Source organism: Teleopsis dalmanni, chromosome 2 (genome assembly GCF_002237135.1).
Source record: "Teleopsis dalmanni isolate 2A chromosome 2, ASM223713v2, whole genome shotgun sequence".
NCBI classification, from domain to species: Eukaryota; Metazoa; Arthropoda; class Insecta; order Diptera; family Diopsidae; genus Teleopsis; species Teleopsis dalmanni.
In genome coordinates, this window is record NC_051847.1 from 101,324,379 (window position 1) to 101,352,377 (window position 27,999).

At 34.0% G+C, this 27,999-nt stretch overlaps 2 protein-coding genes across 2 annotated transcripts in view; both read right to left on the bottom strand.

The window, feature by feature from the left end:
- Nucleotides 1-1,475: 1,475 nt before the first annotated feature.
- Nucleotides 1,476-2,517, bottom strand: LOC119675208 (uncharacterized protein K02A2.6-like). Its single transcript, XM_038086397.1, has 2 exons — nt 2,402-2,517; nt 1,476-2,343 (listed from the first exon to the last, which is right to left on the bottom strand). The coding sequence occupies exons 1-2, from the start codon at nt 2,515-2,517 to the stop codon at nt 1,476-1,478; spliced, it is 984 nt and encodes a 327-aa protein (XP_037942325.1).
- Nucleotides 2,518-9,212: 6,695 nt separating this feature from the next.
- The window catches only part of LOC119686205 (kinesin-like protein KIF17), a 223,738-nt gene continuing 204,951 nt past the window's right edge, over nt 9,213-27,999 (bottom strand). The window contains exons 2-6 of the mRNA XM_038100716.1: nt 27,125-27,991; nt 18,421-19,298; nt 16,781-17,009; nt 16,608-16,713; nt 9,213-9,579 (exon numbers count right to left, since the gene is read on the bottom strand). Of these exons, the coding sequence (XP_037956644.1) occupies nt 9,299-9,579; nt 16,608-16,713; nt 16,781-17,009; nt 18,421-19,298; nt 27,125-27,991 (2,361 nt within the window). The 3' untranslated portion in view covers nt 9,213-9,298. The remainder of the gene's footprint in view (nt 9,580-16,607; nt 16,714-16,780; nt 17,010-18,420; nt 19,299-27,124; nt 27,992-27,999) is intronic.

Genomic DNA, 27,999 nt, shown 5'->3' on the forward strand with positions numbered 1-27,999 from the left:
TTTTTATTCAAACACAATCCTAATCAATATTTAATAAAAAAGTTTATAAAATAAAAAAATAAATAAATAAAATAATAAATATGTAAAAATGAGTTAAAATAAATTAAATTAAATTAGATATATTTTATCTATGCATTAGAAGAGTTGTAGCAAAATAAATAAAACTTGAAGGGTTCAAATAGTAATGAAGATGCAAACAACAAAAATTTTTAATTAATTACTTGAAATTGATTGACCATACAACGCTGTTTCGAGTACTCATCAAGTACTCATCATCAGTGATCTTAGGAAATATTCAAATTTTTCTTTTGATTACTTTATAGTACGTAAATAATTTGTTTAGACCTCCCTATTTAGAAACGAGTTTTTCCACAAGTACTCAAGGCTGTACAAACTTTCAAAGCTCAAGTTTTAATATTTTTTGTCACTTGCCAAATGCCAAAGCACTTGACATGCTTTTTAAATTAGAACGATCTTATACAGCTTTACCATATTTGGAAACACAAGTTCAACGAATTGAAACTTATTTTTGTAGTTGTTTATTTTAATTTCCAATAAAATTTAATTTCAAATCTATTCTTTTGTAGTCATCTGTTATGGATATTTTTATTTACTGTATGTAGAGTACCTTTTTTGGGTGCAATTTTAGAGAGAAGCTACTCAAATGTTATTCTTCACGTTCGTTAAAGCGAGTAGGAAAAGCTGAACAATACTGTTGTTCGTTTTTCCTATAATTCTAAATTCTTGGGGACGTGTCTTAGGTGTTAATTTTTTTGTCGAATGTGAAGCGCATTATGACGAAAAGAAACTAGAAGGGTTCCAACTGTAATGAAGAAACAACAACAAAAATTTTTATTAAATTTATTAAAATAAAACGATCCGTAAGATTTCTTTTCAACTGGTGGTCATATCACTTTTGGCAACATCAATAATAAAAGCTGACATTAAAACTGCATAAGTTAATTAACAATTTTGTGCCTTTGATTTTAGACGCTAGGGTCTCTCATCATGACATACAGTTTCTATTAAATGACTATCCATACTCCTGTTGTTATTTTCACATCACCGATTAGCGTACATCCGTCCGCTATCTCATAATTTTGGGCAATTTGTTTCAAGGGGCACATTTTATTTATGTATTTATATATTTTATTTTATGAATTTATGCTACAACTGAAAAATAAGTTTATGTTTACAGTAGGTATCCAAGTCCATTTATTATTATTGGAATGAAGTTTATAGTAAACGTTATCTCCAATGCTGAACTGCTTTAATTTTGTCTCTTGCTGATTACTCTGTTTTTCTAATTCGCCTTTCGGTTTTTGCTGTTTAATGCAGTCAAGACGAATTTTCATTTTTCTGCCATTTAGGAGCTCAGATGGTGATTTCATACCGAGATTGTAGGATGGTGTGTATCGATAACAAGTGAGGAATTTGTTGAGCTTCCTGTCGATACTTCCCTTTGCCTTTTTAAGTCATGATTTGAGTAGGCCAACGAACCGTTCTGCTTGGCCATTTGATTGTGGACTGTATGGAGCTGTAGATATGTAATTAATTCCTTGGAAGTCGCAAAAATTTTTGAATTTCTGCGAGATGAATTGCGGAGCATTATCACTAACAATCGTGTCACAAAGGCCGTGCTGCGCAAAAGCTTTCTCAATGAACTCAATAGTTTTAGCTGCAGTAGTAGTTGAAGTTTTGAATATTTCTGGCCATTTGCTAAAAGCGTTTATGATAACAAGGATGTAATTGCCATCGATTGGACCAGCGTAGTCAATATGAATTCGTTTCCATGGTGCAGAAATAATTTTCCACTGTTGAGGAGTACATTTCATTGGACTTTTTGAGGCTGTAGCACATGTGTCACAAGTTTTGACCAAATGATCGATATCAAGATTAATGTTTGGCCAAAAAACTTTGGTAGCAGCAAGAAGTTTCATACGACACTCACCTGGATGTCCATTATGGAGATCTTCAAAGACTTGCTGGTGGTAAATTTTGGGAATAACTATTCTCTCACCAAAGAAAATACTCTGTTGTTTTATCGTAAGATGATGTCGATGCTGAAAAAATGCCGCTACTTCATTATCTGTGATTTGTTTTTTCTTTTGAGACCAGCAGTCATTTTGGATGTAGAACGTGACCTTATTGAGAGTATGGCAGGCTTTGGTTGCTGTTTGAATATTAGTGAAAGTGATTGGAAGTTTGGTGGCTGTTTCTACCGCAAAACAATTGATTTTCAGGTCCTCGTCTTCTTCTAATTGAATAGATGCTATGACGGTATCTTCATCAGATTTTACATGGTTGGCGATTAGTCGAGAAATAATATCGGCATATTCAAAGCTGTCAGTATTTATTTATTCAATAGAGAAGTCGTATGACAGAGTAGTGGTTGCATAACGTTGCAGGCGAGCCGCTGTGAACAACGGGATGCCATTTTTCGGGTTGAATAGAGCAAGAAGTGGCTTGTGGTCGATATGAATGATAAAGCGACGACCAGAAATGTAATAGTGACATTTTTTTAATCCAAACACGAGAGTTCGAGCCTCCTTGTGCATTTGAGGATACTTCCGCTCTGCTGCATTGAATGTAGCTGAGTAGTGCATAATTGGGGGAAGCGTTCCGTCATTAAATTGATGCATGAGAACTGCACCCATACCGTATTCTGAAGCATCAGTAGCTAAAATTATTTTCTTTGCTGGATCGAAGTGCGTAAGACATAGATCAGAAGCTAATACATTTTTAATCTTGTTGAATGCTTCATTATGTTGTGGTTTCTACTCGAACTTCTTATCTTTTTTTAAAAGTTCATCTAAAGGACCACGAAGGCTTTTCATACTTTTAATGATAGTAAGTTTGTTGGTGGTGGGAGATCTTGGATTGTTTGAAGTTTCCCTGGATGTGGTCTGATACCATATTGATCTACCGTGTGTCCGCAGAACTCGACAGATGTTTCTCCAAACTTACATTTCTCGAAGCGAAGTTTGAATCCATAATCATGAATACGCTTTAAGGTTTTCAACAGTTGAATTTTGTGGTCTTCTTCATTAATTCCCGAACAGATCATATCATCAATAAACCCAATGGTGTTGGTTCCGCTAAGCATTGTATCCACAATCTGTTGAAAAATGCCAGGGGCTGTTTTAACACCTCGCTGCAGTCTAAGTACTTTAAATAAGCCGAGGTGAGTATTGATAGCCATCAGTTTTTGAGATTCTTGGTCCAATGGAATCTGGAAAAATGCATCTGATAGGTCAATTGTGCTAAAGACTTTCTTATTAGCGAGTTTGGAGAATATTTGGTCAGGCATTAGAAGAGGATATTTATTTGGCTCTAGACCGTCATTTAGACCTGTAGAATAATCGGCATATATACGAATTTTTTTATTCTTCTTTCTTACAACTACGATTGGCGCCGCTGACTGTGAGTATTCAATTGGTGAAATTACTCCAAGATGTTGAAGACGTTCAAGTTCTGCCGAAACTATGGGAGCTGCTGCATATGGAACTGGTCGAGCGTTACGATAAACGGGTCGCGCTCCTTCTTTTAGTCTCAGAGTCGCTTGGGTCTTCGTACAGCAACCAAGGTCATTAGAAAAGAGAGACGGAAATCCAGCCTTTATTTCATCGTTCAATTTATCGTTACTAGTTAGTTGGATTGCTTTGCAAAAGGAACTCATAGGCACTGATCATAAGTCAAATGTCGTTATCCAATCAATTCCAAATAAGTTCAACTTAAGTGGTGTGACATAACACACATCATATTCCTCTCTTCCATTTAGGTTCACAACACAAGCAAAGCTGCCCAGAAGTGGAATTACTTTTCCAGAAGCATCGCCAGCTTTTTTATTAGTAGTTTGTAGGGTTGGCTGACCAAGTTTGGTCCAGTTCGATTTGGAAATAATCGTTATGTCCGACCCGGTATCAAGTTGGAGTTTAATTGTAGATCCATTGAGATTTGGTCTGACATACCTACGGTGCTGCTGCGTTCTGTTAGTTTCATCAATTTTCTTCACACATGATGTGTCAGGCTGAGATTTTCTGCGTCGCAACTTGCTTGGCTTCATATTGCAGTAACCATTTTTGTGGCCAATAGTGTTACATGCTGAACATATTTTGCCTTTAAATGGACAATCTTTAACCCAATGAAGACCTCCACAACACCAACATGGCGTTGGTGGTTTCGAAGATTCGTCTTTTGTTGAAGAATTTTATAGTAATGATTCATTTTTGCGTTGATATCGATGGTGAATTGCAAAAACTTCTGAACTTGAAGATGGGTGGACGACAGTGTATTTGTCTTGCTTCAGACAGATTATACGTTCATCTTCATTAGTGAGGTCTTGAAGTGTTAAGTGCATGAAGGCATCCTTTTGCGCCTATGTCTGAAGTGCACCAAACTGTGTTGATTCATTGTCGAGTCTTGCAAGGAGTTTCTCGAGTATTAACGAATCGTGTGAACTCTTCAAGCCATTGACAAAGATTTGTGCTTTAAACTCATCGGGAGTACAATTAACGATGTCAAATTTTTCACAATGTTTGTTGACGCGAGCTGCATACTGAGCAAAGTCTTCATAATCCTGTTTTGAAATTGTAAGACATTTTTGGCGCTGAGAAAATTTTGATTGGCGATATCCGAATATAGACGAGAGTTTGGCAACCGTTTGCATGAATGTAAGCTCATGGGGTTCCTTTGGTAAGATTGCTCGAAATCCAAATTTTTTAATTTGCTTGTGAGCAATCAAACCTTAGTCAGCTCAGTGAGATGTGCTGCTTCTATAGTGAAAACTGATTTATAACGCTTGTACCATGATTCAAATGTGACATTACTTTCAGGATCATAGCAAAACTCCAGCATTGAGTCAGATAGATTCCTGAATGTTGATGAAACTGCTTCTATAGTTGAAGAAGGCGCATCAATTTGTTGTTGTGTCCGCGACAAACGAAGCTCCTCAAGCAAAGCGTTATTTGATTTTTGCACGGCTTGCAACAACAAATTAAACTGTTCCGCATTCATGTTAGCTTTATCCTCGTCGCCAATGTAGTAACTTCGCTAGTTACACATAAATAAATACACTAATTGTTAATCTTACACCAAACGCTTATCTTGCCGCCCTTTTTCTGCCAGCTGGTCTTCTCTTGTCCCATGTTGTACAACGTACGTTTACTGCCAGTGTTGTACTACGTCCGTTTACTACAGTATTAAAACTTGAAAAAAGTTCACTTTGAACTGTTGGTCAATTGGACATTAGATGATTTAAGAAATATCCAAACGTATTCATTTTTCTATCTGGTTTAAGTACAGCATGATGAGGAATAAAATAACCTATAAACCGATATGAAATTTAAGTTTGGCTTAGTCATATATCGCAATTCTTCATATGAATAGGTCTGTTCATATTAAGCTTCCATCGATAATAGATTATTTCTTGTGATTCTTGTAAAACTGAACAGTTCTGGAGAAATGGTAACCTTACAACGAAACGTCCTTGCTTATTTGTGTGGGTATTCTGCTCGAAGTGAGAATTGAGCTTATACATATGCTGATTAGGAAACCGAATTCTCAAATGTTTTTTTAATACGTGTCATTACATCCTGATTCGTTCCATTGGTGTTTAGAAAATTGCTTTCGTTAATACATGAATGTATTACCTTGATTTCATTATTTTGTATTCTAGTGGTTAGGTTTATGGCTAGATTAGATTAAATTATGCTGGCTGACCAAAAAGGTCACGCGTAGACCATTAAGGTCCATTGCAATACTAGATCAGAGTCTTATTTTAGCCATTGTGTGCATCACTTAGTATGCACATCTTATTAGCCCAAGTATTTTTGTCGAGTTCTCAAGAGAACCGGGCAGTTACACAGCAGATGCTCTAGAGTGTCCTTTGCATCCGGCTCGTTGCATTTCCTATAAACATCGCTGTGAATGATTGTTCATTTAGTTTGTGCGCATGTGATGCGACTAGACAATGACCTGTCAATACACCAATTAATGTTCTACAGTTCTATCGACTGAACGATATTATATCCTTGGAGTATTTTTCCTCGTATATGTGTCTACACATGATTTTAGGTATTCTACAGGTGGTTAAGTTTAGCCACCTTTCATTTACTCTCCTTGTCATGTGCTCGTCCAGAAGTTTATGTATTTGTTTCAGAGGTCTGAGTACTTCGCTTGTTTGTTCCTCTGAAAGTTTTGCGCCATTTTTAGCAATAGCATCAACTGTCTCATTTCCCTCTATGCCTTTATGACCAGGAATCCAGTACATACAAAGTCTGCGGTCGCAGGCTAGTCTAGCTATAGCTTCATTGCATTCTAGAATATTTTTGGGTAATGACCAGTAAGGTTTGATCGCCTTAATAGCTGCTTGGCTATCCACATAGAAATTTATGCAGTAGTTTCTCGTTTCATTCACACATACGAGCTCCGCTGCTTTTTTAACAGCAAACACTCCCGCTACTCCCGCTTCCATCTTTGAATCGTCAGTGAAAACATTAAACATTTATGGTGTTGCATTTTGGTATCATGCCTTTTTTCCATTCTTCGATTTCGATCACAATTCTTATCGTTTCTCCAGGATATATGATCGGGATCATATAATCCGAATCCGACAACTTATGCCCGAAAGATCTTCGGGTAAGTTGTGCAGTAATGCGTAGCCGTTCGGCCATTTTTGCCGCCATATTTTCAGCAAAGATATAAACCGGGGGTGAGTTTAGTATTGCTTCAATGGCTGCCGTCGGAGTTGTCCTTATTGCACTAGTGATGCAAATTGCCGAGTGTTTTTGGACCTTTTTCAGAGGTTATATATACTTTGTGATAACTGTCCACCAAACCAATATACCGTAAAGTAATATAGGTCTGACTAAAGACGTGTATCACCAATACATAAGAGCGGGTAAGAGGCCCCATGTACTCTTAGCATACTTTTACATACGTAGAAAGCAGTTGTTGCCTTCTTTATTCGTTCCTCTACATTTGGTTTTCACTTCAGTTTGCTATCCACAGTCACTTCAAGGTATTTCGTTTGAGATTTCATAGATAAATACTATCGAGTCCAGGAGATTTATATGAGGCGAATGACTTGATTGCCCATTCCAAACTTGCATATGGGTCAATATTTCTTTCTATAAAGCCTGCTGTATTCTGGTTCGATATTGCTCACAATTGCACAGCTAGGAAAGTGAGTGTTAGTAAGATCTACAAGCGATTCGGTGTTGGTTTTAGTCCATTCGCCGTGTTTTTTCCTGACAAAGTTAGGCATAGTTAGGTGTTTGGATAATAGCTTTCTAAGCCTAGCTACCTCCACCGTTTTTTCTACACCTACGAAGATTTTTTTCCAGGAGTTTCTTTCGCGTTACGAATAGCTTTCTTATATTGCTTATGGATATCCCTATACTCCTCCCACACAACTTCACATTTTGCCAACTGAGCCAGCTTGAAGATTTCGCGAATGTAGTGTCTTTGGTAAGCTTAAGTTAGGACTCTGGTAAGTTGATCAAGCCTTACTTCTAGATCTACGCAAAATAATATTCTCGTAAATTTTCCCAATCTCTGTTTCAGAATTTTTCGATAAAGATCCCAATACATTAGTTTGGGATTTCTTAGAACTTTCTCCCTTTTCACGTACTGGAATTTTTTTTGAAAACTAATATATTTTTAATCTGGAAATGATTGTTCGTCAAGAATCTTTCATTTCGTCACCGTTACATTATCTTCATTATCTACATTAGCTTTATATCTAGAACGTTCTAGATTGGTCTAACATAGGTTGGTTCCTTTTCTCTATTTGCAGAACTAAGCCTACTCTGTATTATGTAATTGAAAATAGGCTCACCTCTACCGTTAATGTCGGCACTTCCCCAAAGTGAATGATGAAGTTCTTTGGAGTTCTTCAGATGGCGTTTGTTCCTTGTGTGGCATGTAACAGGACGCAAAGAGTAATCACCATCCACTGCCACCACCGTTAGATCATCTGTAGAGAGAAAGTTTATAATATAACAATTAATTACCCGTTGTGGAATAAACGTTTTGTAGTTTTGTGAATTCAACCCAGAGATTGCCCGAGGCTAGCCATGGTTCCTGAATTAAAGCCACATCGTAGCCGCCCTCTTCTAGACTGTGAAGGAGCTCAGTTGAGGCAATTTTACTGTAATGGAGGTTTATCTGTAGAATCCTTAGCATGAGCTTCCCATTCCTACCCGGGGCTGCTTTCTACACTCATCCCTACCGGTTCCTCCCCTTCGCGAAGATTTAGAGACGAACTTAGGATTTCTTCGAGACTAAGATCCTCTTCGATTTCCTTTGCAGTGAGCGTGTTTTTTCGAGTTCCTATCGGTCGGATGTCGTTTTTGAGGCCAAGGTACACGCTCCCTACTCCCCACAACATCTCCCCGTATCTTAAATACAGAACATTCTCAGACATTTTGTTGATTAATAGGATGTAATTTTTGTCCCTCGCCTTTTTGGCTGGCTTTAGGACCTTTAACACCTTCCAATCACTTGTTGGCACATCAGGGTTCTGTAGTTGTGGGAAAAAATTCTTATATTATTTTCGTAATTCCGTGGAGTTTTGATAATTTGCATATAACTATTATTACAAAGTTATTTGTAATAGCCATTTCTCAACGGAAAATACTTGAAATTTACTCAGTTTTAAAGGCAATTGATTTACAGTTTTGTGTATTCTTCAAGTAATTAAAATAGTTTATATTTAAGTCAGTAATATAGGGGTACAAAAGTTTTTTTTAACAATAAACCAAAAACGTCGTCTCATCGATATTTAACTGATACATTTTTGGAAACAAAAATTCAGTCAAGATGGCTCGATAGCACTCGCAATTCACCGGATCGGCAGCTCTTAGATCCTTCTTCATTTCGAAAGAAATAAGGACCGATGATGCTGACAGCGTGTAAACCGTACCAAACAGTCAATTTTAGTGGATGTATTGGTCATTCTTTATGAGATAAGATAATGGTTATTATATCGCTTCATATGTCATATGGCAATTTTGCTTATTGTCTCTAATCTCATATTGCTCTATGAAGTTCGCGAAGATTTATTTTTTTCAAAGTAAATTTCCACAATTTGGAAGCGTTGTTCTAGCTTTAAACGATTTATGGTGAATTGCATAACCTTGTTGAAGGGAACAAAAAAATTAAGTTAATTGTTTTTATTTTTTTATTATTATTAAAATCAACATCACACTTAGATTAACAAAATAATTTAACATACATAAAACTTTATAAATAAATAATCTCAACAGTCAAGTGCTTAAGTTTCGATATTTTGTACTTATTCTTGAAGATTATTCAAAGCGAATAATTTATGTTTTCCAATATCACTGCTACTGCTTCCACACCATGTCTTATTCAAATAATTATTGCTTTTGTCAACGGTTCGGAGAGGATAACTCCATGTGTTTGAATTTTTTAAATCTGAATTTTTATCAGATATTTCTTCTGGGAACAAAGTAATTTTCCGAGGTTCTTTAATAAGTGCCTGTACTTTATTCCATTTCATATTTTGTTCAATCTGACTACGCTGCAGGGTTCCTTTGCTGTATTCAGTTAAATCTATTAAATAATAAAGCTTATTAGATTGTATGTAATTACAAAGACTTCGGGATATTAAGTGTAAGGTTTTCTATTAAAAATTTTTTGTTTATTTTCTTAATTGTTACCATTGACGTTATTATTTTTATCAATTTTTTATAATTATCAATGTGTATTTATTTTTTATTTCGAAAAGATCTTAACAAATAGTATTATTTGAAAATGCTTCTTAGCACAACAAGCAAATTATTCATCAAACTGAATATATAAAAAATTTGCCAGTTTCTAAACTAACACAAAATTATGAAACACCTTCATATGCCCAAGCACTAAAATCAAATAATAACTCTCAAAACCCTGGAGAAATTTCTTCAACCTTGCAGTTGGTACTTCAACTGCTACAAAACCAGGAAAAATTTAATAAAGATTTAGATGAACGGATAAGTAAACTAGAACAGATCCTTCCCAAACACCGTATGTAATGCAGTCTTCAATAAAAGTTATGCTCTGGAACGCAAATGGGCTGCTACATCAACAAAACGAACTACAGACTATTCTTTACAAAATGTCCATCGATATATGTCTAATAGCAGAAACGCACTTTACGAGGGAATCACATATAAAATTTAGAGGTTATGAAACTTACCACACTACTCACCCGAATAACAATGCACGAGGGGGAAGTGCTATTATAATAAAGGAAACCATGAGTCACTATGAAGAGGAAAATATCAGCTGTAGCGAGTTTCAAGCCACAACTGTTACAATAAAAGTACAAAATCAAAAATGATCAATTATTTCGGTCTACAGTCCTCCAAGACATTCTATTAGTACACAGATCAATATATAAACTTCCTTTCTAAATTTAAAAATAAATTCATTATTGGCGGCGATTTCAACGCTAAACATGTCCATTGGGGTTCGCGATTAACTACAACTAAGGGCCGAGAACTATTAAAAGCCATTCAAGCCACAGGATGTGATGTCTTATCAACTGGAAGCCCAACATATTGGCCAACTGACCCAGCGAAAATACCGGATCTGATTGACTTTTTTATAACTAAAAAAATACCGAAAGAACTCTTACAAATAGAAAATGGATATGATCTCTCTTCTGATCATTCACCTATGCACCTCTCTATTAATAAAAGTGTAGTCATAAATGAACCGAAGCCTTACCTAATAAATAGATCTACTGACTGGGATTACTGTAGGCTGCATCTTGAAAACACTCTTAATCTTAACTCTGATCTAAACTCAGCGACTGAAGTGGATAACGAAGTTCTTCTATTTACACAGCAGATTCAAAAATCAGCATGGATGAGTACTTCACAGTTCTCTAAACACCAGGTTAGACCAACTCTTCCAAAAGAAATAAATAAACTAATATGGGAAAAAAGGAAATTGCGTAAAAAATGGCAACAAACACGATCACCAACTGACAAAACGGAATTAAATAGGAAAACTGCACAACTACGAAAACTTATCAATAATGTTAAAAACGATAAGATACAACAGAATCTTAGAAGCCTTTCCTATGAGAAACGCACAGATTACTCGCTGTGGAAAGCCGTGAAAGCAGTAAAACATCCTATAAAACATAATCCTCCTATTAAAGCAGATGGCACATCATGGGCCAAAAGAGACGAAGAAAAAGCAGATTTATTCGCAAAATTTCTTAAGGCAACATTTACACTAAATGATGATGGAAATAATCTTCCTACGTCTAATTTAAATCCATTAAACCAAGCAATACAACCAACTTCGCTAAGAGAAATAAAAAATGAAATAAGAAATATGAAACTAAAAAAGGCTCCTGCTTGGGATCAGATAACCGCTGAGATCTTAAACCAATTCCCTAATAAAGGAATAATCAAACTATGCAAAATAATTAATGCAGCTCTGCGATTAAGACACTTCCCAATTTATTGGAAAGTGGCGGAAGTACTTATGGTACACAAACAAGGAAAACCTGCTAATGAAGTTTCGTCATATCGTCCAATTTCTTTATTACTCGTTTTATCAAAAATCTTTGAACGAATTCTCCTTAATAGAATACAGATTGTTCTCACAGAAAATCAAATAGTTCCGAGTCATCAGTTTGGGTTCCGAAAAAAGCATTCTACTGTAGTACAAATACACAGAATATGCGACAAAATCGAAGGAGCACTTGAAGAACAAAAAATTTGCACTGCAGTTTTCCTAGACGTATCGAAAGCCTTTGATAAAGTTTGGCAAAAAGGACTTGTGCGTAAGATTGAACAGTGAGACACATATCCGAGACACATATCGAGACAAATATCCGAAATTATGTGGTCCTACTTATCTTGCCAATTCTTCAGAGTAAAATATAAAGGTGCGTACTCAACACTTGAACCAATTGAAGCCGGAGTACCGCAGGGAAGTATACTTGGCCCAATTCTGTAACTAATTTACACAGCCGACCTGCAAGTTTCACCAGAAAGTGTTATTGCCACGTTTGCAGATGATACAGCGATCCTTACCACTGGAAACACAATAAACGAATCAACAGAAGCAATGCAGCATTTCATTGATCAAATTATTAGTTGGACTAAAAAATGGAAAATTGAGCTCAACCAAACGAAATCCGTCCATGTAAACTTCACAAACAAAAAAATTGAATATTTGCCGATAAATATGTGCAGTGCTCAAATACCATACTCAAACACAGCTAAATACCTTGGCATGAACTTAGATGCTAAGTTGAAATAGAAAGAACATATAAAGAAAAAACGAGTTGAGTTAGAATCCAAACACAAAAATTTATATTGGCTTCTTGGGAACAAATCACCCGTCTCTCTAAACAATAAATTAATGATATACAAGCAAGTCTTATGGGGATGTGCACCAAAATCCACTATTCAAATCATTCAAAACTTTCAAAACAAAGTTTTAAGAAACTTAGTCAACGCTCCGTGGTTTATTACGAATACTGACCTCCATCGGGACTTGAAGATCGAATCTGTGGCTGCAGTAATCCAGAAGTTCGCGGTAAAGCACCAAAAACGATTACAACAGCATCCAAACGAGACAGTCAACCATCTGTCTAATACATCTGGCCTGCTGAGAAGACTTAAACGAACAAAGCCTTCAGATCTACTCCCGAATTAGTAGTCTAATAATAATTTAGATTACTACTATTAACACTAAGTCTTTGACATCTTCACAATTCTAATAAGTATACTGAAATGTAACAAAACTGCTTGATAGTTCTTGTATGAACTAGTCGTAGTCAAATGAAACATGTATTTATATTATTGTACATATTGTGTTTCAAATAATAAAAAAAAAAGAAGTTTATTTAGCTAAAACACTACAAAGACAGCAAGACTCTTCACAATGATGGCCAAAGAGAAAACACTCTCCTCAACAAGTCTGAAAAAATATGACACTATGAAATAGGAACGATCCGATTACTTCTCGGTACCCATTTTCCTGGATCCTTTTTGTTCGTAGAGCATCATGAAACTTATGATATCAATCAGGAAGATTACCATATAGCAGAGAAAGGAACCTGTGCTATTGCCAATGAAATGTGTACAACAGCCAGGGTTAAATAGGCGGTGAACACTTTTAAACCATTCAAATCACCTGGCACAGATCGTTGACTTTTGGCGCTAATTTAACGAAGATAACTAGAGCTAGCATTGTGTTTGCGTTCACGTAAAGATGGTTTTCGTACTAATATCAGGTAAGAAGGATCTACTTCACTCAAAATCCTTCAGACCCATTTGCCCCACATCCTTCATGCTAAAAACAATAGAAAAAGTTGCAGATAATTTCATCAGCTTACTCCATTACTAAATGGAGTAAAACTAAAGTTGTAACATTTACAAGAAAATACAAACTCAAACATCTTAAACCAATCAGGCTCCATGAAATTGAGATAGAAATAAATAAAACAGTTAAGTTCTTGGCCATACATCTTGACTAAAAATTCAATTGGAAACATCACATTAAGAAGGTTACAAAGAAAACCACTTAGGCTCTAATGAGCCTAAGTAGATCCCTAACAGTGAAACTTTGGGGTTGTACACCAAAAATATTGCGCTGGGTCTAGTCGGCGATAAACAGACCTCTCATTTTATATGGGGCACTTATCTAGTAAAATGAAACCAGACAACTGATTAACATATACGTACTATACAAGCTACAAAGACTGGTGTGAATATATATAAAGGGTGCCATGAGGGCACACCCAACGGCATCCATGGAAGTCCTTCTATATGTGAGGTCCCAAGTCAAAAGCGCGGTTCTAAAACTGATGAAACGAAACCTGACGGACAACTGACTTAATCGCAAGAGGTTCAAATATCTTCTAAATAGTGTCCGGAGTTTTGAATGCCATGGGTCACGATAAATGCAAAATTCTGGGAAAGCATCAAACAAACCTATCAGCTAATGGAACGCACAATCGCATGGTTCACTCACGGTTTGCTTACAGAGCAAGGTGTCTGAGCGGGCATAGTCGTACCAGGCAAGAAGCATTGAGAACCGTTGGGAGAAAGTGCTAGTGTCTTTCAAGTTAAAATTTACGCAATATTTAAATGTGTGCTTTTGAATATTGACAGGAAATACTAAGAAAAAAATATCGGAATACTAACAGACAAAAAAACGGTTATCAAAGCACTTAACTCGCGTCAAGTGACTTCAATACTGGCACAAGAATGCCTTGAAAAGCTAAATAAGCTCGGCTAATCAAATCAGGTGTCCGATTCCCTGGGTACTGAGACATACTGGCGTACGCAGAAACCAATACGTAGATTTGTATACTAGCCAGGAAAGAAGCACCTACACTAATAGGGGGGCCGGAACCCTTCTATGGATTTGAACAATACCCTCTTTTCTGTCACAAAAATAAAGGAGAACTAGAACAAAAATGTTTACTGGAATGATCTGCCGGAGTTAACACAATCCAAATCACTTATTAATACCTACTGCAATAGGAGATACTAGGATTGTATGGTTTTATCAGAAGAGAAGCTTGGTATCACCACAGAATGTTATGTCATAAAATGTGTATTCGACAGGTTTAAAGTTAAGTAAAAACAACAAGTCTCTTGTTAACATGTTGGCATCACTATTGCAATCTGTCAAATACCATATTTGTTTTTCACAATTAGGAAAACTAACGTTAAATTTATGACAAACTGAATTTTGTATAAATTTAAATTTTATTATTATTTTTTATATTTTGTCTACGTAATGCGATCCGTTTTGCAAGTAGGTCGTGTTTATAGTTCGGTCTGTAGTATTCGAGATAAGATCTGAGAAAAGGTTTTGCTTTAAATGGTGAATTTCTGAAAAACTTGTAACAAGTCAAAGTACTCGCTGGAAGTATCAAAAAATCGCTGTGGCAATATTTTCATTGTATAATCGTTTAATTGTGAAATTTATATTAATAACTATTTGTTATCGTGCGAAATTTGATATATATTTTCATATATTGAGTTTTCAAATTATATAAATGCCTGATGATTGCATCCCACTAAAACGTGGAGACCAGCAACAATTAAGTCAAGAACAGCAATCACAGCAACTGTAGCAGCAACAACAAAATTAGCATCAATAGTAGCCTAAAAATCAAAAACAAACCACACAAGAACATCAATATTAAAGTGCAAACGCCTTTAAGAAATTATTATTATCAAAATAAAAACATAACGTTTATTTATTGCGTCAATAATTAAGCGCGACTTGAGTCCACATACAAGCAGCGACAATCATGAAAAATTCGAAAAATGGACAATAATGGCTACTGTAACAGATTTGATGCTTTGAGAGATAAAAGCGAATACGCAGAAATATCTGACGAAAAACTGTTAAACCACCGTAAACATAAGAGAAAAAAAGTACCTTGGTAAATACATTTACAAATGTAATAGGTAAGAAAAATGTCTACCTATTAGCAAAGGCATGATAAATGAAACCAAAATATAGGTTTCAAATGAGATCAGAATCGAAAAATTATAGCTAAATTAGAGACACAATCAAAACAATTCTACATCTATAAATTGGAAAGTAGCAAGGGACTAACAGCTGTACTCAAGGGCTTCGAAGCAAAAGTAAATACTATAGAAACTAAGAGGCGTAGTAGGAATATATTTTTGAAGAATAAAATATATTTAACATAATAAATAGAAACCGTGAAGTACAACTATTGTATCAAATTAAGTAATATCCTGAAATCAAGTTAAGTGCGGCTAATCTGTCCTATTTAATCACTTCAATTTTTCGTAAATAGAAAAATTTTCAATCAAAGAACCCCACAATAAATAATTTTCCAATATAACACTTGCGCTATTCCAATATAATAATACTATTGATCAATGTATTTAATTAGGTTGGGTTATTTTTGGTGCACAATCGAGACCTAAGTACATACCACTGCAAGGTCAAATCACATAATTGCTGTCATTTTCGAATTGTATAAAGAAATGTGTGGTAAGAAGAAATACAAACGATTCCATTAATAAACAAGGGGATGCTTTGTAAGGACTTTTCTGGATGTACAACTGTGCGCAATGGCACAGGTCGATAAGTGGTCAGACTCCCAGTAAATCAGAATGCTGATCTGTGAAGATTTTGGTTAAGTGAACAAAATATGCTAGCATTACTGAACAGTTATTTACGAAGTTTGAATTGAGATTTAGAAATGTACAATATAAACCATATCACGATTTCATGGGTAAATATTAGACGTGCCCATTCCGAAACAATTCATTTAACACCACAGCAAATAAGAAAAGGATCCAGCATCACTACGTCAATCAAACAATAACGTCAAATAGTTGAGCGGTTCCGAGAACGGGTTTACCTTACTTTGAAGTTTACTTTTTTAATTCAGCTACCAGGAATTCTGAATAGGTACACTTGATTTAATTAACTATTTATGGTTTCAATTTCACAACTGAGGTACTAACAATGAAGAATTATTCTGATAAAAATTATGAAATTATATACATATCGATATAACTTTTTCGTCAGCATTTATTTGTAAAAACCACTAAAATTTATTTATATCAAACCTTTCCAGCAGTCAGCAGTTTTTCTGTTACTTATTACAGCTGATTTTCTCTGACGGTGTGATCGAAAGTAATTTCTTAATATATTCTCATTATCGATATAACTAGTCTAAATAAATAAAAAAAATTTTTTGATTATTATTCTTAATTAAAAAACAAATATCCGTTTTATTTACGTTTGTAGTTTCATCTGTATCCTGTACACTTTTGCTTTGATTATTCCGATTTTCATCAATTATTTCTTCATGCTGAGATGATGAGCTAAGAATTACTGATTTACGCGAAACATTTGCAGCAGAATTCGCCGCATATGGAAGTTTGAAACTACACATAGATGATTCTGGAAGTTTCCATATTTTTAGATCGTCATTCCAAAATGAGTTTCGAATAATTTCATCAGCGTCCCTATATAAATTGGAAGCTTAGTAAAGATTAGCAAGTAATGTGTGATTTTATAAAATATGTATGTTCAAATAATTATCATTTTATTTAATATTTTATTGACATAGAAACCAATATCAAATATTTTAATAATTTTTTGAATTCATATACATATATGCATATACATATATCCGTTACGATCGTTCATGCATTTACTTTTGTATTAGAACTTGCCACATATTTTGTATTATTTTTATTTTCTGTGCAAGTTATATGTAAATAAATAAGAAGAAACCAGCAATGAAATAAATACATAAGTATAAAATATAATTTCTGTATATTGATGATTTTATTAATTGTAGCTTAATAATTAAGCTATTTATGCGGTATATGAGCATTATAGAAGGTAATGTGTCTAATTGCACTTATTTTGGTGAATTCGAGCATTATCCCTGTCACAGTTTTCTCCAAATTGACACACAACCTTCACCTAATATAGCTTTCTCTTGATATGTACAATCCGTACGTATTAAATTAATGTATGCCGCGAAACCTTCTTTGTAGCTTTGTATCCACCGAGTTATGCATCGAACCTAGAACCCTTCATATAAAACACCAGCCTAATGAACATGATAAGAAAACCTTAGATAAGGACACCACAGGAGAAATGGAGGCTCTCTATGTACAGTTTAAAAAAAAATATGAATGCGGACAACATCATTGCATTAAAATTGATATCTTCAACGCAAAAGTGGGTAAAGAAGTTATCTTTGGTCCGATGGTCAGAAAATGCAGCCTTCATACAAAACTTTTTGATAATGGATGAAGGATCATTGTTCTCGCTGCGACTGGAAATAAAGTAGTTGGTAATACCAAATTTCAGCAATGCGACATTCATTAGACAATATGGCTGTTACCCTAACATATCTCACGTTCTACATATACCTACAGCTGCAAAACAGTTGATTGGGTATCATCGAATACGAAGAAACAACCCCGCAGTCAGTCGTGATGTCAGTACTATCTTATCCAGAAAAAAAGAGATGAAATTTTCAATAGCTCTTTGGACACCTCATTGAATTCACTCAAAAAAGATGTATTTAATTCAATGAGTACCTCGTATAATAGCTTTTATGAACATGATATGTTATACTTTTTTACATGTTTATAGATGTGTCTTTCTTACATAAAATTGACAATTGAACTATCAAGTAGCAATAAAAGGAATAGGCAAAAAGAAGTAATGAAAAAGTAAGAAAAATTAAATAAAAATTGGAAGAATTTATTATGTCGTCATGTTATGAGGTATAGTCCTCATTTCGATTCAGTCATGATAACCATGGAATCAGAAAACGACTGTTGCATAAATCTGCTGCATTTTATAATAGTAAAAACAGAATTAAAAAAATATACATTTTAGAACATTAAAACTAACCAGTATTTTCCATCTTTTCTAAGAATGGGTATCGCCTTATCCATCAATTGCTGATAAAATTTCAAGTTTCTATCTAGTCTTCTGATTGATTCTAAGTAATCAGCTCGGTCTAACTGAAATTCAGCTTGCAAATCAGATATTTCTCGTTCAAGTGTTTTAATTTTCTGCCTGTACAATCTAAGATACTCATTTTTTTCAGTGATCTCCTGTTGAATGTTTGTGTAGTGTCCTTGCAACAAATCGCGGTCTTCGGTTTGCTCGACGCGACTGAGAGCATGAGCTAGTGCACTTAATCTTCTCTGGGCATCGATTTTTTTTCTTTGTCTTCGTTCCTTTAATTGAATGTCATCTGCACATTCTCCTCCTATTAATTTTTGCTTTATAGCTTCTATACGCTGTTTAGCTTCTAACTGAATTATGTCCGTTGACGCGACATTATCGTTTAAGGGAATCTCATTTAAATATACGTCCTCTTGCCCTAACTTATTTGATGTGAGGTTTTTTATTTTTTCTTCATAATGATTGCGCAAATGCTCAATGTCATGAACATGTTTTTCTTGGCTTGTTTGTTCCAGTTGCGATGATTCAAATTTCATTTCCATTTCTTTTTCCTGTTTTAGTGTTGAGTCATTTTCAGCAGGAATGTGTTGCAATGAGAGTTTTATATTAGTGTCATTTAAAAGTTTTTTTAATTTAATTATTTCATCTTGATATTCTCGTAGTTTTGCGTCTTTAGGGTCCTCATTAATTTTGGGCTTGTTAGAAATATTTTTTGCACGAGCTGCATAACGAAGTGTTGAAATTGTTTCGATATAGTTATAATCTGCTGGTGAAATACATGCAATCATAAGAGTTTTTGTATTACCGCCTAAAGAATCCTGTGTAATAAAAAAATCATTAGGATAATTAAAAAAATTTTTTTGCATACAAGTATTTAAATATAATTTAGGATTTTTTTAAAATAATATTAATTTTTCCACCACTATGCAGTAGTTTAATTAAATCTGTTAAAATCAAGTTTAGAAAAACTCAAAATAGATAATATAATAAAATATTATTAACTTTGAGTTTATAAAAAAACCATTTTACATTTTAGAAATTTCTTAAATAATTAACCACAATTAACCACAATTTCATGGATCATAAGGATTCAAGACTAGGAAAGATAGGTCTATACCCTCTTTCATTAAAGAAATCGGACTTGGAGAAACACTGTCATCCGACTAAGGGGCACAATAGATCTGTTAGGTCGCAGTGCACGATTCCTTCTTTTAATAATAATAATAACCACAATAGTTAATATTCGATTTAAATAGTAGATCATAGATGTGTAGCTAGTAATAACCAATTTTCCTGAAATTCTAACTAAAATATACTTTAATCTCAGAAATACTAATTTTGTAATAAAAAAATGCCAATAATATAAATACCTTTTAAAATCTACGAGAACACCAATATATATATATTAAATGATGTGTTTTTAATTACACTAGCTTATGTTACAAATAATTAAAAATTTTATTTTCCAAAAACTATAAATTTTACAAAATATTCGACTTACTTAGCTTATCTTCAGCTTAAAATCAACTTGAACGTTTGATTCATTTTGATGCATTCATTTGAGATCGATCAAGTAGAGGAAGTATTACACTATCGCTGATACTTAAAATGAATGGTCGAATTGTACTTTAATATACAAGAGTATTGTATTTCCACTATGGATCATGTGAAAGCTAAGTACAACCGTTCGAGTCTTTTACCGAAATAGATGATCACTTGGCAGCTCATGAAAAAGCTTAGGACCTACGGTAAGCCGCTTATATACGGCAAGATGTTATATAGTATTGAGAGGGTAAAAATCGTATTTAAGAAAAAATTTATTTAAAACTAAGTTTGTAAGTAAAAAGGACAAAACCCCACCTAAAGAGTTAGATCGGAAATTCCTCTACATGTACTTCCTTTATTGGTCCAAAGTCCTTCTGTAGGATGACAAATCGCTTCACAAATAACTTAGTATGTAAATGGAAGAAACGAAGTCTACTTGAATACTAAAGATCCCAAATAGGCATGCGGCACTCAAGATGATTTGTTGATGCTGAACACATCAAAGTTGACGCTATCTTTAACCCTAGAAGAAACGATAACTCTACACTTAACTACTTACAAGATACAATAGACTGAATTATCATATGCAAAATATAGGTGTGGTAGAAAGTGATTCCTATCGACTCTGTCATGAGGAGAAGGAAACATTAGAACATGTTTTTTGCAACTGCCCAGCGCCGGCAAGACGTAGACTTGACTCAGTTGGAAGTGGAATCTTGGTCCCACATCAAATAGGTAAACTTAAGTCCACAGCAATTACGAGATATGAAATAGTCGAGAATTGTTTTAATAAGGCATTTGGATGCACAATAGATATTTTAGGTTGCGCCGCATTCATAGCCTATTATTTAATAATAATAAATCACTTATTAAAACATTAAAAAAAAATCCAAAAACGCTATTTTATGGTATGCCTATGTAAAAACTTAGAAGTGGAAATTCCTTACACCATTCTATTTTGATTTGGTACAAATTTATGATACCATGATGTAAAAATTGTGACATGGAATGCCTACGTAAAAACTTAGAAGTGGTAACGCATTAGATTCCACCATTCCATTTCCATTTGGTATAAATTAATGATACATGGATATAAAAATTATGACAACATTTAAATACTAAGGAAATACAAATGGTTTTCTCATCGCTTTCAATCTAGTTATCTACATTTACGAAGCAGAACGTCTTCAGTGTTATTATGACAGTATCATTCATTTATGTTAATTAATCGCATAGAGTGCATTATGTCAAGCGTTCGACATAGTTTCTTATCTATATAATTGAATCATATGTCAAGGATTATATCTTACAATAGTCCTAAACTGGTTTATCATTTGTGTATCTGACATAGACAGCTGTCCGAAGACTCTTTGTTGAGGTACAGCTCCATTTACCCCTAAAGAAATGAAAAATATTTTAAGTTTTTTACTAAAGTAAAGTGTTTTTCTTCTTTCTTTAAGATATAGTCATATATTATAATGATAATAATGATATAAGCTGATATAAAATATTGTATTCCAAATTCTATCAAAGCCTTACGCTAATTTTAGAAAAACTGCTGAACATATTCTTCTTTTTTTGAAATAAAAAGACTTATTTCGGAATAAATCTGTATATATATATATATATATGAAGTCTTTATATATATATACTTCAGAATGTGGCCGTAACTATGCTACTCGATCGTAGCACAAGTCATGAGATATTATATATATAACGAAAACCATACGATTATAAATACGGTTATCTATATATATAAAAGAAAGATGTGTTATTGTTACACCACTTATAACTCAAGAACGGCTGAACCGATTTAGCTGAAAATTGGCAGGGAGGTAGTTTAAGGCCAGGAGAAGGATATAGGCTGAACCGATTTAGCTGAAAATTGGCAGGGAGGTAGTTTAAGGCCAGGAGAAGGACATAGGATACCTGTTTATCCCGTTCACGACAAAGTAGGTTTTGAAATTATCAAATTTTTGATATAAGAAAATATTTTATTAAAATTTAACAGATAGAAATATAACTTAGTTAATGTGTTTTTAAAAGTTGTATTAGATCAATATAAGTTTGTGTTGCAATAAATATCGTTTTTAATCAATAAAACTACCTGGTTGTTGCAAACTCAACAAAATAAATAATTAACAATTATAATGTATGGTATGGTTGAAAATTTGAGTTTTTAGTTTTTTAATAATGCCACGACCAAGACGATCGAATCTTTCCCGACAAAGCCGTAATGCAAGAAGAATACGAAATACTGCAAATTTAAGGACTGAAGGTCGAGCGAACAACAGAGGTCAACAAATAGATAATTTGCGATGTGTACTAAAATACACAAATAAATTATGAATGATTAATGTAGGTATTTTTTTTTTTTTGTATTTTTTCCAATTAAATAAAAACTGCTTATTTATTGCCTTTAAGGCGGAACAGAGTTCGCCGGGTCATCTACTAGTTATACATATATATATATATATATATATATATGTAGGCAGGAACGGGAAGATCTGGCAACCCCGGCAAAAAGGAACGAGAAGAAGCTTAAAGAAACAAGCAGTTGTTGGTATTAAGTCGTCGTGGTAGTCAGTCGTTTGCGCGCTTTGATATATGGATATAACTAAACAATAACTATTAAATAAACATTCCTATATATATATATAACTTAACAATAACTATTAAATAAATATTCCTACATTTGGGGGCTCGTCCAATGTTCAATAATTAAAGTGAATATAAAACAGAAAAAAAAGCAAGTGCGAGAGCAAAAAATTGTTGCTTGGGTGTAGAAAAACGAAGTTGAAACAGTTGAAAAGTGCTACACAAACAACAATTGAAAGTAGTAAAGTTGCAGAAAAAGGCTAAAAATTGGGATGGAAGACGTAAATGTAGAAGACAGTGGAAAAATTTTGACAAGAGCAGCGAAGAAAGAATTTGAAAAACAACAGCAAGAAAAAATAACGCGCATCGAGAAGGAAAGCAACAGTGAAGCGGAGGAACGAATAGAAATCGAAACAAAAACTTCAGAAGGCGTAAGCAACATCAATAAGAAAAACGTAAAAAAGTAAAAAAGGAGCATTGCTACAATTGCGGCTCTTTTTAAATATAACAAATCAGGCCACATCGCAAAAAATTGCTTAGAAACCAATCTAGGAGCTAAAAGAGTAAATTGTACTTTAGAGATGGAAAAATTAAAATTGGTTAGAATTAACAAAGAAAAATTTAAGTGTTTAATTGATAGTGGTGCCGACATAACTGGTAAAACACAGTTTATTTAATAGCAATTTTGTGCAAAAGCAAGTGGAAAATTACACTGAAGAAATTATTGGTTTCGGTGGTGCAAAAACAAAACCAGAAGGCAAAATCTTATGCGAAATCGAATTAGATAAAATAAAATTAGAACACCATTTGATAATAGTACCTGACTATGCGGTTAATTACGACTTCATTATAGGATATGACATTTTAAGTAAATGTAGATATACTTCGGATGAGAACGGCTACAGCTTCACTTCGCTGATTTCGAAAATTGAACACGAAGAAAAAGAAATTATGAATATTACCATAAGCAAAGATGAAGTGAAGCATGAAAAAGAAATCGAAGAGTTGAAAAATAATTATAAACCAATGAAATGGAGTAAAAGTCCAATCGAAATGAAAATTATTCTAGCAAAGGAAGAACCGATATACGCATCCCCAAGCAGAAAAGCATCAGAAGAGGCAAAAATAATCACAACACAGGTTGAAGAATGGCTAAAAGGGGGAATTATTCGAAAATCAACGTCACAGTATTGCAGTCGAGTCGTACTAGCAGCTAAAAAAGATGGAACAAAAAGAGTATGTGTCGACTACAGACGTCTTAATAAGTTGGCATTTAAAGACCAATACCCAACACCAAATATGGAAGATGTGGTGGACAAGCTAGATGGTGCGGTGATATTTAGCACCTTGGATATTGAAAGTGCATTCTTGCACGTACCAATTGAAGAAAGTAGTAGAAAATATACAGCGTTTATAACGCAAGATGGTTTATTTGAGTTCAATTTCGCACCTTTTGGATTTTGCAACTCACCGGCAAATTTTATACGGTACATAAATTGCATTTTAAAACAGCTGATTAAAGATGGCATTCTAGCAGTCTACATGGATAACATAATCATTTTCTCAAAAACCAAGGAAGAAAACTTGAGAAAGTTGGCTTTATTTTTCGAAGTTGCTGCAGAATACGGTTTACGCATTAATTGGAAGGAACGAGAAGAGGCTTAAAGAAACAAGCAGTTGTTGGTATTAAGTCGTCGTGGTAGTCAGTCGTTTGCGCGCTTTGATATATATAACTAAACAATAACTATTAAATAAACATTCCTATATATATATAACTTAACAATAACTATTAAATAAATATTCCTACATATATATATATATATATATAATATATCATATATATATATATATATGACTCATTGGATGAAATCAGGGCGTTATTCGCACTGAATACGGTAAGTATTCAAATACGGTTATTAAATTTTCCTCGTTATCAAACTGATCGTTGTTGTGAATTTGGTTTCGAAATAATTCCTTTTCTTTCTAAAACTTTTCCAATTCGTAATTTATATTTGTTGAATAGTTCAGGACTTCACTGGATTACTCGCTTTTTGAAAAATTTTAATTCAAAAAAAGAAAAATCAGAACTTATATTTAACCTCTTCCAAGTAGAAAATAAAAAACTTTCGTCACATACATTGGCAGTGTGTGGAAGTCAAAAATGACTCTAAAACTGAATTTACTAAAAAAAGGTAATTATCAAAATAGCATTTAATTCTTCTAATATAGTATAGAATTGACTACATTAGTCAAGAGAATATAGTAGATTATTTTTATGAGCATTCATCAACTTGGTAGGCTGGGACTGATTTATTTGATTATTTGAATGGGAAAGTAATCGCATGGCATGTCTTGTATTGTATTTACGTAATACTTTCATAATATCATCCAACATAATGTCGATTACCAACATCTCTAGCAATGTTGGTAATCGATCGAAACATATCATTCTATGTTGACCATAGTTCAATATTGAATTATCAACTTAATACAACCAAACGAATTATCAAATAAGTTAAAGTTTGTATAATTTCAAAACTTAACCTTTTAAGTTAAAATTCGATAAAGTCATTTCAATATCAGGCCTGCATAATCACGGAAATTTTTTTTAAAACTAGAATAAATCCCTGTTTTGTAATTTAAATTGCTTCATTCTCAGTTTCTTTAAGTGGTAAACAGAATGTTGACCAAAATAGCTGCTATATAAAGCTATAATATAACTGTAGCTATATAACAAATATGGACATATGGGATCCCATTATGATGCTCAATTGCTAAGTCAAATGCAGATATTACACAACATTTTTTATTAAAAGATCCCTTCATTAGGACCTCAACAACGAGTAGTGTTGGACTCGCAGACGTGTTATTGCAGTCTTATGATACGAAAACATGGCAATGTGTAGCATGTTACAGGCGTTAATATCACAGTTACGAGATGGAAGCTTTGGCTGTGGTGGAGACTATGGAATGATTCCGAACGTATTTGTTACGAAAGAAATTTCGGTTGATGATAGATTGCTCAGTTATCGCCAAAGTTTGCACGTTGGTGGTTAAAACTACAAGAGTTCGACTTCAAAGAAGTACATCGATCGTTTAGCCGTTGTTAAGGCAGGCGTTGTTATGAAAATGATGACCGATGTCAACGATGAGTTGCACACGATATAGATTTAGCAAGAAATCTTACGCGAAATAATATCAGTCTTAAGGGGCGACGTTAAATCTCGCAACCAAATCGTGCTAAGGAAAGAGTATCGTTCACAAAAACATCTGTTATATCGACGATAAACAAATGGCATAAATTCGTCGTTAAGAAATACGTACACTGGCGTAATTTTCATCTATGTCATGACCGCATGGGTCACTTCGTATTGGAAAAGCGAGTGAATATCTTCAGCAGAAACTACGCACAAATATATATTGCTTCATGTATCGAATGATGTTATCAAAAGGCAATCACTTGAAAAACATAACGACGTTTATATTGTATCTCATCAAATCCAATACCTTTCCATTTAGTTCACATCAATCATTTGGATCCTTTAATCGAAGCAAGAAAGAAAACTGTTATGTGTTGGCCAGAGACACGAAAAAGTCGCATGTAATCTAGGCTCAGAACAATTTGACTAATTACTTTGGGTCACTATCGCAAATTGTAACGGATAGGGTACTGTTTTTACCTTCAAAGCCTCTGAGGTACATTGTGATGAATCCGACACATCAAAACAGCCATGCGTACACTACTTACGCACGTGTAGCGATGATACTAAAACTTAAAACGATGCTACGAAATTTACAATAGTTCTCGCAAAAGAATGCAACTTCTGGGTTCAGCCCGAACGAACTTATATTCGTTTTTGATCTTAGAAACATCGTCCACAATCAACTTATAACCGCTATCATCGATGAGACAAATGATGGCGAAAAACAAGTAACGATTGCTGAAAAACGAAAACTTGAACCGAAATATCGTGGGCCTTATCACATTTTAAAAGACATATTAGGAATGCAGATAACATGACGAAAATTCTGCTCAGTGTTCGCATCTGACAAAATTAAACCATGGTGTTCTCTCCCAAACTGGATGACTCGCAAATCAAGGTCCATTTACCCTCAGGATTGGCCGAGTTGGCCGAGCTGGCATCACTGCGGCATAGAAACAAGAAAAAATACAAGAGTGAATAAAAAATGACAAAAGCACTAGCGATTAAAGAAGAAGACTGTGTATTTTTGTCTATAATATGATGAAGTAAAAAAAAAAATTAATACGTTTTAAAAAAAATTTAAGAGTGTTTTTAATAAATTTGTGTTGAAATAAAACCAAAACACCTCCAGTCAAACGGCTGGGGTGATAAATATATAAGAAAATATATTTTATAATATTAATTTTATATATGTTTAAAAATTTTACTGTCACACTAAATACTAAATATTGGCATATTACAAGTTAAGAAAATAAGTTAATTGAAAATATGTACACATATTCAAAATTAGTTCTTACTTGTAAAAGTCTGGTAAGTTTCGAGTCTCTATACGGGACATGTTTTGTTTTTCCGTCAACTAAAGCTGAAATAACATTTCCAAGAGCAGATAGTGATAAATTTATTTTTGTTGCTTCCTTTAGTCGTTCTCCAACTGCTCCAGTTTTATATTGTCTTTCTGAACCAGCCAAATCAACTAAATTTAGTTTACCTCTACGTATACGGCTTGATGAAACATCCTCAAGTACAGTATCAATAATATCGTCATCATATTTATTTTGAATTTGTTCTAGGCTTATTGTAAATATTGAATGGGATCGTGAGCTGGACGAATTCATAAGAGTAATAGCCTGTTTTCGGTTTCTATTTCCATTAGCTAGTAACGTTTCGCATTCTTTTGAATTATGTACCATATGAGTACTTAGTGTCGGAACAGTTACTCCAATACCAGGTAATTCTTTTAAAGCATGAGCTGTGTTAAATCCCTCAGGAGAACTTAGGAGATCACGAATGGTTTCATTATATATTTCCAAATAACTCACAAGTGCTAAATAATGTACTCCGCTTGCTACCGATATCGCTTCAAATATGTGATCGAACGATTTACTTATAACACCACGTTGACTATTTGGAACTTCTGGAATTTCAGTTATATCGGGCCCATGCATTGTATGGGTTTTACCACAACCAGTCTGGCCATATGCAAATATTGTGCCATTGTATCCATCTAAAACGTTATCTATCAAAGAATAGCACACATCATTGTAAAGAGATTCAGTTGGGGCGAGTTCATCATAAACATTGTCATATGTGAATGCTTTGGCTGGTGCGCTAGAGTCAGATGGATTTGATACATACAGCGTACAGTTTTCTACTCTAGCTATATTCTGTAACA

What these genes read in the sequence shown, in the direction of transcription:
- LOC119675208 (XM_038086397.1), bottom strand. Translation starts at nt 2,517, where the DNA reads ATGTCACTATTACATTTCTGGTCGTCGCTTTATCATTCATATCGACCA. An exon ending in CACAGCGGCTCGCCTGCAAC is followed by an intron (nt 2,344 to 2,401) that starts GTTATGCAACCA and finishes AAATACTGACAG; the next exon opens with CTTTGAATATGCCGATATTA.